Here is a 13,486-nt window from a genome sequence, read left to right on the forward strand (position 1 = left end):
TTTTTTTTGTCTAGATAACCCATTTAAGCGGAAAAAAGGAAGATCCGGCTCCAGACGCAGTTAATTGGAAAAGTATTTTATTGTGTCAACCAGCAACCACTATATACAATGGGACAAATACAGATAACGTGTTTTGGGTCTGCAGGACCCTTAATCATGGCACACGGGATTAAGGGTCATGCACACGCGAAATGCGTTGGCGGTATTTGTCCCACTGTTCCAGCTGTTTGCTGGATGACAAAATAAAGAATTTCCATTTCACTACATCTGGAGCCAAATCTGTCTTTTTACCGTTGACCTGTGTGGTGTGGAGACGTTGCCGGCCTGTTCAGAGTTCACCTCTTTGGATTATCATCATGCCATGACTAAGGGCTCAACAGCCCGAAACACGTAGGCGCCTGTCTCCTGTACTACTTGTTATTCTGCATATTGAATAAAGCACTGGATTTTACCTGCTTCTATTGTGCGGGACCTCATCTATTGTTCACCTCTTTGGATGACCCATTTAAGTACAGCGTACAGGATAATTATTAGAATCACTTAAAGGGAACCCTGTCACCATGAAAATGCTACCCAAACTATCGGCATCATGTTATAGAGCAGGAGGAGCTGAGCAGATTTATATATATCTTTGGGATAAGGTTCAATATAACCTGTTACCTATGACTAAAATCCCTGTTCTTTGTATTCTTAGGAGTCCAATGGGCGGTGTAAATCAATGATAGCGATAGGGATGACCCTTATGTTTCAGATGACAGATCAATATATTAATACTAATATGCCATTGCTGCTGGAAAAATATATCCGTTACCTACCCCTTAACCCATATATCAGCTTGCAATATGCTCGTGACTACGATGGAGGCCTTGCCATGACGCCGATACAACTGACATAAGGAGTAAAAGACAAAATATCTGACGGAGAGAGAGCTCTGGAATTTCCCAGTAGAAGAACTCATGCCAAGAAATGAATGGACACTAGATAAGCTATTATATACGGACGTAACAATTAAACAACCAATCAAAATGTAACATGCTAATTTTGACGTCATAACTAAACCTCCTTCTGTGTCCAATGTAAAAACTAAATGTACTTCCTAGATTAAACAGAACTCTTTTGGGGAACAGCTGAGTTTCCTGCTAAGAGAGAAACAGTCAATCACATTTGAAAGCCTCACCTTGAGCCATCCCTGACAATAGGACCACCCACTGGACTACTAAGCATGTAAAGTTTAGAAATTTCAATCAATAAGTACAAGTTTATACTCTATACATTATGCCAATATATTAGATAACTTTATTCATGGTGACAGGTTCCCTTTAAGTCCTTAACGTAAGAGAAAGTAATAGCTCTGCTCAACCTCCTGCATCCTACTGACTTAAGATTGTCTTCAAACCAGTCAACTGATCTAGTGAACTGTATCTAGTGAACGCCTCTGATTCCGTGTATCTAGGTTAGTCATGAAACATAAATGCTTAAAGGAGTACTCCGGTGGAAAACATTTTTTTTTTTTTTTGTAAATTATTTCGATTGAAAAATCTTTACCCTTCCAGTACTTATTAGCAGCTGTATGCTACAGAGGAAATTCTTTTCTTTTTTAATGTCATTTTTGTCTTGTCCACAGTGCTCTCTGCTGGCACCTGATGCCCGTATCAGGAACTGTCCAGAGCAGGAGAAAATCCCGATAGCAAACCTATGCTGTTCTGGACAGTTCCTGACATGGACAGAGGTGTCAGCAGAGAGCACTGTGGACAAGAAAGAAAAAAAAAGAAAGAAAAAACGAATTCAAAGAGAAAAGAATTTCCTCTGTAGCATACAGCTGCTAAAAAGTACTGGAAGGGTAAAGATTTTTTAAATAGAAGTAATTTACAAATCTTAGAGAATAAAAAAGATCACTAGCACTGGATGGGTCTGGTTTGATGTGTGATTGTACTGCTGCTTTACTATAAATGTGCTCCCCTATGGATTCACACTGTGTAGAAAGTAATATACTGAAAAATAATTGAATAGTAAGGGCTGTATTATACACACAAGTTACAAACTGACCTGTAGATAGTACGGTTGCTGATAAAAATCGGTGGTTGCGGTGTAAGAGTAATGATCCCACAGCAATGCTGGTACAGCGGGATCGCTGTGTATATCAGTGAAGGAGGCACCGCTCTGCAGATACGTGGGCTCCCTGAAGTGGTGTTCCAGAGGTTGCAAGTGGTTCTTACTGAATTGACTCCCGGATGTAGCGGGTTACTTCTGTTAATGTTGTTTCCCAGAGTGTTACTTCATGAAGGGTCCGGTCTCTAGGAAGGAGCGTGGATTGCAGTGGGAGCGCGCCCCGGCCGGTGGCGCCTCTACCAACTTGAACGCACGCTACGTTCAGGTTAAGGTTCCGACTGTGTTGTGAGTGACGTCACTATGGCGTTCTCAGCAGTCCACAAGTCTGGATTGAAGAGCTATAAGAGAGAACTAATGGTCCATTAAGGCAATCCAGACGAAGGAAGCCAAGACTTCCGAAACGTACGTCGATAGCCTTGTGGACTGCTGAGGATACCATAGTGACGTCACTCACAACACACTCAGTCGGAACCTTAACCTGAACGTAGCGTGCGTGCAAGTTGGTAGAGGCGCCACCGTCCGGGACGCGCTCCCACTGCAATCCACGCTCCTTCCTAGAGACCGGACCCTTCATGAAGTAACACTCTGGGAAACAACATTAAAAGAAGTAACCCGCTACATCCGGGAGTCAATTCAGTAAGAACCACTTGCAACCTCTGGAACACCACTTCAGGGAGCCCACGTATCTGCAGAGCGGTGCCTCCTTCACTGCTATACACAGCGATCGCGCTGTACCAGCATTGCTGTGGGATCATTACTCTTACACCGCAACCACCGATTTTTATCAGCAACCGTACTATCTACAGGTCAGTTTGTAACTTGTGTGTATAATACAGCGCTTACTATTCAATTATTTTTCAGTAATTTACAAATCTGTTTAACTTTCTGGCACCAGTTGATAAAATAAAAAAAATGTTTTCCACCAGAGTACCCCTTTAACCAATCTGGACAGTGACTGCTACCTACATAACGTTTTGGTGTTGTCTGGAGACTGTTTGGATCAGGCTGAATACAACAAAGCCAACCAAATGTACATAGAATCCTGGCAATGTTCACGCTGGTTTTAATACCGCCACTTGGTGACTGCTTATCATTTCCTGGTGATAAACTGAAAGTGAAACCTCTACCGAGTACATTGTGCACAGCACTGTATACACTGTGTATAAGAATATTATAAGGTGGTTTATACTCTTATATTCCAGGTCTTACTTTATTACTGCACACCCGTGTGCATTGTCATGTGGATTTATTAGGCGGTATAATGGGTGAGAACTATATGAGGACGATGGGTCCCAACCACATAGTTGCAGGTACAGCACAACAATCTCCTGGGTAGAGTCATGTTCCATCATCAAAAGGGAATGAATACAGACCCCTGGATTTCCATTATCTGGCCATCTGAGGTTTGTAGATTGTGAACAGCCGTGTGAGGGCTGTGCGCGACTGGATGTCCTGGGGTGTGAGCCAAAGACGGATCAAGGAGTAATAACACACAATAACAATAAAAAGTTGGTTGAAGGTAAACTGGATGATCTGAGCGAAAGAAAAAGAGTGCTGCGTACACCTGGAAGGGACTGACATTACATCAGAAGTAAGTCACTTGTCTACCAGGTGACAGTACACAGTGGGGAGCTTTAACCCCTTAAGGACGCAGGACGTAAATGTACGTCCTGGTGAGGTGGTACTTAACGCACCAGGACGTACATTTACGTCCTAAGCATAACCGCGGGCATCGGAGCGATGCCCGTGTCATGCGCGGCTGATCCCGGCTGCTAATCGCAGCCAGGGACCCGCCGGCAATGGCTGACGCCCGCGATCTCGCGGGCGTCCGCCATTAACCCCTCAGGTGCCGGGATCAATACAGATCCCGGCATCTGCGGCGGTTCGCGATTTAAATGAACGATCGGATCGCCCGCAGCGCTGCTGCGGGGATCCGATCATTCATAACGCCGCACGGAGGTCCCCTCTCCTTCCTCCGTGCGGCTCCCGGCGTCTCCTGCTCTGGTCTGTGATCGAGCAGACCAGAGCAGGAGATGACCGATAATACTGATCTGTTCTATGTCCTATACATAGAACAGATCAGTATTAGCAATCATGGTATTGCTATGAATAGTCCCCTATGGGGACTATTCAAGTGTAAAAAAAAATGTAAAAAAATGTAAAAGTAAAAGTAAAAAAAAAGTGAAAAATCCCCTCCCCCAATAAAAAAGTAAAACGTCCGTTTTTTCCTATTTTACCCCCAAAAAGCGTAAAAAACATTTTTTATAGACATATTTGGTATCGCCGCGTGCGTAAATGTCCGAACTATTAAAATAAAATGTTAATGATCCCGTACGGTGAACGGCGTGAACGAAAAAAAATTAAAAAAAGTCCAAAATTCCTACTTTTTTAATACATTTTATTAAAAAAAAAATTATAAAAAATGTATTAAAAGTTTTTTATATGCAAATGTGGTATCAAAAAAAAGTACAGATCATGGCGCAAAAAATGAGCCCCCATACCGCCACTTATACGGAAAAATAAAAAAGTTAGAGGTCATCAAAATAAAGGGATTATAAACGTACTAATTTGGTTAAAAACTTTGTGATTTTTTTTAAGCGCAACAATAATATAAAAGTATATAATAATGGGTATCATTTTAATCGTATTGACCCTCAGAATAAAGAACACATGTCACTTTTACCATAAATTGTACAGCGTGAAAACAAAACCTTCCAAAATTAGCAAAATTGCGTTTTTCGTTTTAATTTCCCCACAAAAATAGTGTTTTTTGGTTGCGCCATACATTTTATGATATAATGAGTGATGTCATTACAAAGGACAACTGGTCGCGCAAAAAACAAGCCCTCATACTAGTCTGTGGATGAAAATATAAAAGAGTTATGATTTTTAGAAGGCGAGGAGGAAAAAATGAAAACGTAAAAATTAAATTGTCTGAGTCCTTAAGGCCAAAATGGGCTGAGTCCTTAAGGGGTTAAAGGGGTTATCCAGGGAAAAATATTTTTTTTTATATATCAACTGGCTCCAGAAAGTTAAACAGATTTGTAAATTACTTCTATTAAAAAAATCTTAATCCTTTCAGTACTTATGAGCTTCTGAAGTTAAAGTTGTTCTTTTCTGTCTAAGTGCTCTCTGATGACACCTGTCTCGGGAACCGCCCAGTTTAGAAGAGGTTTGCTATGGGGATTTGCTTCTAAACTGGGCGGTTCCCGAGACACGTGTCATCAGAGAGCACTTAGACAGAAAAGAACAACTTTAACTTCAGAAGCTCATAAGTACTGAAAAGATTAAGATTTTTTTAATAGAAGTAATTTACAACTCTGTTTAACTTTCTGGAGCCAGTTGATATAAAATAAAATAAAGTTTTTTTCCTGGATAACCCCTTTAACTGGCTAGATCCAACAATCGGAGGAGGTCTCTGACAAGTCTGTGTGAAATGATAGTAACACCTTAAAGTTTACCTGTCAGAAGATTTAAAATAAAAAATAAATAAATAAATAAAATGCTTCAAGCTCACTCTTTAAGTGGTGCTGATCCTGTGCTTACTCCTTTTTCTCATCCTTTTATGGCTCCTAACTGCCTTGTTTATGTTGCACACACTGCATGCAGTTCACTGAGGAGGAGGGGTGTTCCCTTGCTTGCCCTCACGTCTCATGTGGGAACTTCATCTCTCACTCCTCAGAGGTGACAACTGGCTGCAATGTGAACAGAGGTTCTGTGACACCCCCCCCCCCCCCCCGACTCACACAGCAGGCTGATTGACTAGCCTGGATTCTGCACAGAGCCCTGCTTGTCCCACCCACATTTCCTTGTAGTTCTAGTTTTGCAGCATCTGGAGGTCCACAATTGGGAGACCACTGCTCTAGATCAGTGGTCTTCAACCTGCGGACCTCCAGATGTTGCAAAACTACAACTCCCAGCATGCCCGGACAGCCGTTGGCTGTCCGGGCATGCTGAGAGTTGTAGTTTTGCAACATCTGGAGGTCCGCAGGTTGAAGACCATTGCTCTAGATGATCCTCAAAAAAAAAAAAAGTATTTCAAGAATCTTCAGCAGCCACACAGTACAGAGTGCATGCGGTCAGTATCCATGCCATGCTGATCCCACACCTGTAGTTATAAGACTTGTGTGATCGGGAAAGTGGAACAAGTGTTAGACAGGGGCCAGTGACAACAAGTTATGGGGTCACACAGTGCAGCGAAGGGTTGCACAGCGATGTCACCTTCGTTGTCATCGCTATCAGGATCTGTAGGGGCTCGTGCACAGGGTAATGGTTCCTCCTCTGAGTCCGTATCAGAATCAGAGTTGAAAAGCAAGCGAGAACGAGAGGGCTTAGTGCCAATGCTGACAGAAGTAGAGGAACGCTGGTAGGTGAATGACATGGACTCCATAGTACGGGACTGAGTGATGTGAACTGGAAAACCCCGGCACAGAACCGGAAGGAAGAGTGCAGATGAGAAGTTATAGAAAATATTGTAAGAAAAGAAGGGAGGAAAAACAAGGTTATACACGTGAGCATCAATATTCTTGAAAGGAAAGATAATCTAGAAGCAACTTTACATGTCACATTAAAACCCTTAAATTCTCATCGTCTAGGGTACGCCACGACAATATGACTCATGGGGGTCTGACCTCTGCGACTTTCACCAATCCTGGATACCAGTGTGCAGGGATCTTCTATGAGGGAGACAAAACCTGAAGGGGTTACCCCAACATCTGAATAGTTATGCCATATTACTAGGACACCCACCGAACATTGCAGAGCTTGGTGCCAAGCAATGTTTGGAGGAGTGGGGCACTGGCTGCACATGCCCACCAATTCATTCAGGGGACCCTTGTTCTCAGGATTGTGGGGGGTTATAACAATCAAATACTCACCGATCAGCAAGGTATCCTGTATCTACAGGATAGGGGTTAACTTTTGACCTTGGGATAAGACCATTTGGGGTTCTCCCCTATCCACAGCATACAAGAAATTGAAGTGATCAGTGGGGGTCCAGAGGTCAATTATCCCCCAAATTAGAGTAGCATGTGTAGCCACCACTCCATGCACTCTCTATGGCACATTCGAACATTGCAGAGACCTCTGTTCTCAGGATCCTGTGGATAGAGGAGAACTTCTGTTCTTGGGATAACATCTTTTTCATTTTGAGGATCCATGGGGGCTCCCCAAGTGTCAGCAATGGAAAACTCAATTTAATACAGCCATAAACCCTCTTGGGCGATTTGAAAAAGTAAAAATCCAATGACAGAAATTGAAGGGGCTATAATGCGCTGTAGATTCGACAACTGTAGGGTCTAGAGAAAACTAGCAGGGGTGTCCAGTTATGAGTTATTGATAACCTATCCAGAGACCATCAATAGAAAAGCCCTGGAAAACCTGTTTAACAATCATTCTAACAGACTGTTAACAGGTTCCGTCCTAAATTCCATCAAAAAGACAGAAGTTAAAGGGGTGCTCCGCTGCTCAGCGATTGGAAAAAATTGTTCCGAATGCTGCGCCATGGTCGGGAGCTCGTGATGTCATAGCCCCACTCCCTCAATGCAAGTCTATGGGAGGCGGGCGTGGCGGCTGTCACGCCCCTCCCATAGACTTGCATTGAGGGGGCAGTTCGTGACATCATAAGGGGGTGGGGCTATGACATCACAAGCTCCCGTCACCGACTCCAGCATTCGGAACAATTTGTTCCAATCGCTGAGCAGCGGAGTACCCCTTTAAGCGGAGAAATAAAATAGTGCATGCACTATTATTTTTCTCCACTAAACTACCAGATCCTCAACAGACCCCATTCATGTGAATGGGGTCCGTCGGGACCTGGCAGTGTCTGTTGTGTTCTGAACTGTTTCAAGGTCTGTTCTGCTCAAGAAAACAGAGCCGAACGGACCCTGAATGAGAAGACGTCAATATAAACCTAGCTTTATCTGCAGTGCCACAGTCCCATGCACAATGATGTACCTGAATAAACAATGAGGGGAGCGTGGAGCGCATAGATTCATGGCTTTTCCTAAGGAAATTAAGAAGACGCCTTTATTGAGGAGTAAGCCTTGTTGCATGGACATGTGCATCTCAATGCTACCGTAACATCACAACTTAATAGTTGCAGTGGACTGCACAGTTGCATCAAAGTTGCTCTCCAGTAGAAGTCAGCAATGTGATGCAAGTTTCACCGTGCGTTTCCTAAGATGGTAAATGAAAAGAAAAAGGGCTTTACCTGGGAATCCATCATCGTTGTCTGTGTCACCGTGCCCACTGCCGATACTTGTGCTGTCCATGCCTATATGGATGGATTGCAGCTGACACCGCAGCTGCTCAATGTCGCTGTCTTTGCTGTCTAGTGCCATCTGGAGCTCAATTCGGACCTGACTCTCTTCTGCAATTTGCTGTAAAGAAAAATGGTAAAACTTTAAAATGAGCCGGAAACTTATGTTATAGACCATTCTGCACTTCCCACGTAGTATTCAACAGGTTAGAAACTTTAAGACACTTTCAAGTACTGTTTAGCCTTCAGGTACTTACCGCCTGCATTTCATTCATCTCTTTCTGGTACTTGACCACAAGACGTGTAAGTTTTTCCCTCTCGGATTTCAACTCTAGTTGCAGTTTCCTATTCTCCTTCTCCTTCCTGCGCACATCGGTGTCAGGTCCACCCTTGGTGGGAATCTTCCTGTTCATGATCTCGGCTAGTTTGTTCACAGCCTATAAAAGAAAGCAGCAAAATTCAAGAATGTTTATGTAAAAATAAAGTATTATATATAAATATAATATATTAAAATATATATATATATATATATAAATATATATATATACACACACATATACATATATATATATATATATATATATATATACATATATATATATATATATATATATATATATATATATGTTTACTATCTACATTATATAATGACTTTGGATAGTTTGTTCACAGCCTATAAAGGAAAGGAGGAATAATTCAAGAACGTTTATGTAAAAATAAAGTTTTATATATATTTATAAATATATTTATTTACTATCATTATATAATGATCTTGGCTAGTTTGTTCACAGCCTATAAAAGAAAGGAACACAATACATTTTTTAAACTTACTCTAAAATCTCTTTCTTGGAGGATCCATTGGGGGACACAGGAACCGTGGGTATATCTTGCTGCCACTAGGAGGCTGACACTAGGCATTAACAAAAAAGAAGTCGGCCCATCCTGGCAGTATATACCTCGCCTACTGACTCTGAGCTAATCAGTTTAGTCCCAAAGCAGTAGGAGGAAACCGGCAAAAAACTAGAGAGAGTCGCCGACTGCAATACTTTACACCCAAAACCGGCATCAGCAGACGCGGAAGTGTGCACCTGGTAGAACTTTGTGAATGTGTGCAAGGACGACCAAGTGGCTTCCTTACACACCTGTAGGGCTGAAGCCCTGTTGAAAACCACCCAGGAGGCCCCAAAAGAGCGGGTGGAATGTGCCGTTACCTGGAAAGGAGGAGCCTTCCCCTTAGAACGATAGGCCTCTGATATGGCAGACCAGATCCACCGGAATATGGTCAACTTAGAAGCCAGAAGCCCCTTGCGCCGGCCTTCTGTAATGACGAACAGTGAATCAGAGCACCGAAAAGAAGAGGTGGCCGAGACACGCAGAGCTCTCACCATGTTCAAGTTGTGGAGAGAATGCTCCTTAGGGTGAGGGAACGGGCAGAAGGAGGGAAGGACGATATCCTCGTTCAGATGAAGAGGAGACCAACTTCAGCATAAAAGACGGTACCGTCCGAAGCATAGTCTTGTCCCGGTGATGGACAAGAAAAAGGGATCAGCAGGATAGAGCTGCCAATTACGAAACCCGCCTGATGAAAAAATCTCCCCTCCCCCCCCCCCCCCCCCCCAGCCGAGGAGACTCGAATCTGTTGTTAAGACCTTCCAACGCAGTGGGAGAAGTGAGCGTCCCTCTCGGAGGAGTGGAGAGCGGAGCCACCAAAGGAGCGACTGGCGAGTCATGGGGGGCAGACGGATCTGGCAGTGGAGGGACTGAGGAAACTTGTCTCACAGGGACAGGATGGCCCACTGAAGAGGGCGGCACCAGAATTAAGCAAAAGGAATGGCTTCCATGGCTGCCACCATCTTGCTCAACACTTCCATACACGAACAGATGGCCACCGGTTTCGAGCGGCGCAATAGGCAGATCCTGGACAACAGAGCACACACGCTTGTCTGATGGAAGCAGAACCTGAGCCTTTTCAGTGTCGAAGTGAAGCCCCAGGAATACTAGAGACTGGGAGGGAGAGAGATTGGACTTATCCCAGTTAATCACCCACCGAAACAGGTCAGGGTCTGAAGAGTGATGTGGAGACTCTCCTGATTTTGTGCAAAGGATGGAGCTTTGATCAACAAGTCGTCCAGATAGGGAGCACCGACACCCCCCCAAAAGCAGAGGATAGCGATCACCACCGCCAGGACTTGGAACTTTGGTGAAGACCCTGGGGCCGTGGCCAGCCCAAAGGGCAGGGCCACAAATTGAAAATGGCCTGCAGGAACGGCAAACCGCAGAAATCGTTGGTGTGCCGGAAAAATGGGGATGTGGAGGTAGGCATCCCGGATGTCCACCGAAGACAGGAATTCACCCTGGTTCATGGACCCAACAACAGAACGGAGAGATTCCATTCGGAATTCATGCAGGCGCAAATGCCGATTGAGGAGCTTCAGATCGAGAATTGGACGGACAGTTCCCCCTTTTTTGGGAACAACGAACAGATTTGAATAGAAGCCCAAAAAAACGTTCCTGGGGCGGAACTGGCACATTGACCCCCTGCGCAAGGAGAGTGTGGAGCGCAGACTGAAAAGCCGCAGCCAGGGCCAAGGAGCGGGGAGGACGGGACCAGAAAAAACGAACCCGGGGAAAAGAACAAAACTCGATTTGGTAACCATTGGAAACGACATCCCGAACCCAGGAATCCTGCGCCAACCAAATGTCCCGAAAGAGGGACAGGCGACCACCCACCCGAAAGGAGGGCTCGGATGGGGGCGCCCCTTCAGGCGGAGGTAGGTTGGCAAGTACCTGGCTTTGCGGAGAAGCATCCAGAAGGCCCGTCCTGCTTCTAGGAGGGGTGCTCTTTGAAGGAAGGAGCCTTCCGAGACTGCAAAGCGGCTGGTTTGTCTTGACGGCCTGAGGCAAAGGAGCGAAAGGGCCAAAACAAAGAGGACTTGCAGCGAGAATCGGTGCGACGCACCTTATTCTGAGGGAGCAGAGAGCTCTTACAGCCTGTAGCCTTAGAGATGATTTTGTCCAAGCGTTTGCCAAAAAGGCATCTTAGTGAGCGATTTCTTGGAGGCCACGTCGGCATTCCAAGCCTTCAACCAAGGCCTTGGACACCCAAGTTGCAGCGAACACCGGAAGCAAGGACAAGCCTACTGCTTCAAATGCAAATTTTGCTAAATTCTCAATTCGCTTGTCCATGGGGTACTTGAAGGAAGCCGCATCAGCCAGAGGAAGAGTGGTGGACTTGGATAAGCGAGAGACTGGAGGGTCCACCGTAGGTGGGGTGGTCCATTTGGAGACCAGTTCCTGGGCAAATGGAAACATAGCCCGCACCCCCTTAGAAGCATTTTTCAGGGTGCTTCCAGGCAGTTTCCAGCAGGTCATCAAATTCCGTATGAGTGCTGAAGACCTTGGGAGTCCAGCGAGTGCGGCGGAAGGAAACTTCTGGAGTTGGGTCCGAAGTTCAAGGGTCCTGTAGGTGAAAGGCATCCCTGACAGCCGACACCAGGCTGTCCACCATGTCCGACATGGGTGACAGTTCCTTGGTCTCTGAATGGGGGTCCGAGTCTGCGTCCACTAGTTCCCCAGGAGAACAGAAACAGGTAGTGGCAGTCCTGGGTTCAGAAACGGCCTCCAGGAGAGCGACGATGAGAGTGAGAATGCCGCCTGGTAGATGGGGAAAGGGAGTGAGCACAACGTGGAGACATCCTATCGGGTGTGGAGTCAGAGCAAATGACCCTAGGGCGCTTGTGAGAGCGCCGGCCAGAGGACGCTGAACGAGCCTCCCGGGAGTGTGGGCGCAAGGAGGACTGCTCTGCTTTAGGGCAGTAGCCACCTCCCTGGAAACTTGCGCCAAATCAGAGATCGTCAGAGAGAGAGAGAGGACACCCAAACTGGGGGAGGGTCAGGGACTGCACACTCCAGGGAGCCACCCTGGGTAGAAGGCACAGGAGGGCTGGCATGTGAAGCGGAGCAGGCAGAAAAGATGGATTCACCTGGCATTTTAGCCTTACAGCCCGTGCAGGAATAGTATGTGACTAAGGCGGAAACCACTTGTCTGCGGGGGGGGGGGGGGGGGGGGTTTAGTTCTGGGGTCGGACATGGAAAAGAACCCAACATACAAATCAGCCAAACCCAGAGAAAAAAGGAACAAGCTCACAGCTGGGACAGAAGGTAGAGATCCCTTGAAGAAGTAGAGGTCCCTTCAGAAGTGGAGGTCCCTTGCAAAGGTGGAGGTCCCTTGCAGAGGAGGAGGTCCGTGCTGAGAGGAACAGCAGCAGCCGCAGGAACAGCAGCATGCACCGAGAAAGAGACCACAGCAGAGATGAGTGTTTCTAGCTACCGCAGTGTGCTGGTGTGAGAAACGAGTGACATCACAGGCAAGAGAGAGGCCCCCCTGGGGAGTTCAAAGCCTCCCATAGGTAGCAAGGCTAAAGTAGGAGGAGATACATGACCCCTGCAGCGGCATGCGCTAAGCCAGCAGAGGCTAACACTTACCTCTCGTGCGCACGCTGACAGGGCATTGGACGGGACCTAGAAAGAGAAAGAGCGCTGGACTGCACAAAACAGGAGGGCAGAGCTACCGCCGGGAAGACCGCGGGCTAAATTAACAGCCGCCTGCCACTGCAGCCCCCGTTCCCCGGAATATGCGCTGTTCAGAAGGATGCCCGGCCACAGGCCCCATGCCCCCCCCCCCCCCCCCACTGAGACTGTCGCAGCAGGGAGCCGGAACAGAACCATGTGGCAGATGTACAGGATGCCATGGCCGAAGTTCAGAAACGGCCGTGCGAATACTCGAGGTGTACAAGAATAGGGATGGCACCTCGTGTGCAGTGCAGGGATGCCGTGCAACAGAATACTTTCGCAAATATACAGAAGGCACCTTGTGTGCGGCATGGCCGCTGGCAAGAGAGGTGCTAGGAAGAGAGGTACAGTGACCGATAAGTTTTTAACCCCTAAAACCCCAATAAGAGTACCGCCTATTAACCTGGGGGATGAGGGGAACAGAGGGTGGAGGTGTGTACTTACTTCAAGGGAAATGTTCCTTACATACTCACCCACCGAAGTCTTCAACCAGCCTAGTGCCACACTGCATCATACCAGGCTGTCATAGCAGGGGCAAGAGGGGAC

General features: G+C 46.2%; 1 protein-coding gene across 7 annotated transcripts in view; it reads right to left on the bottom strand.

Annotated features, from left to right (window-relative positions):
• The window catches only part of ROCK2 (Rho associated coiled-coil containing protein kinase 2), a 211,146-nt gene that overhangs the window by 21,879 nt on the left and 175,781 nt on the right, over positions 1-13,486 (bottom strand). For all 7 annotated transcript variants that reach the window (XM_056564195.1, XM_056564199.1, XM_056564197.1 and 4 more), the window contains 2 exons: positions 8,626-8,805; positions 8,321-8,489 (listed from right to left, as the gene is read on the bottom strand). In XM_056564195.1, coding sequence (XP_056420170.1) covers positions 8,321-8,489; positions 8,626-8,805 — 349 coding nt within the window. The remainder of the gene's footprint in view (positions 1-8,320; positions 8,490-8,625; positions 8,806-13,486) is intronic.

This window comes from Hyla sarda, chromosome 3 (assembly GCF_029499605.1).
Source record: "Hyla sarda isolate aHylSar1 chromosome 3, aHylSar1.hap1, whole genome shotgun sequence".
NCBI classification, from domain to species: domain Eukaryota; kingdom Metazoa; phylum Chordata; class Amphibia; order Anura; family Hylidae; genus Hyla; species Hyla sarda.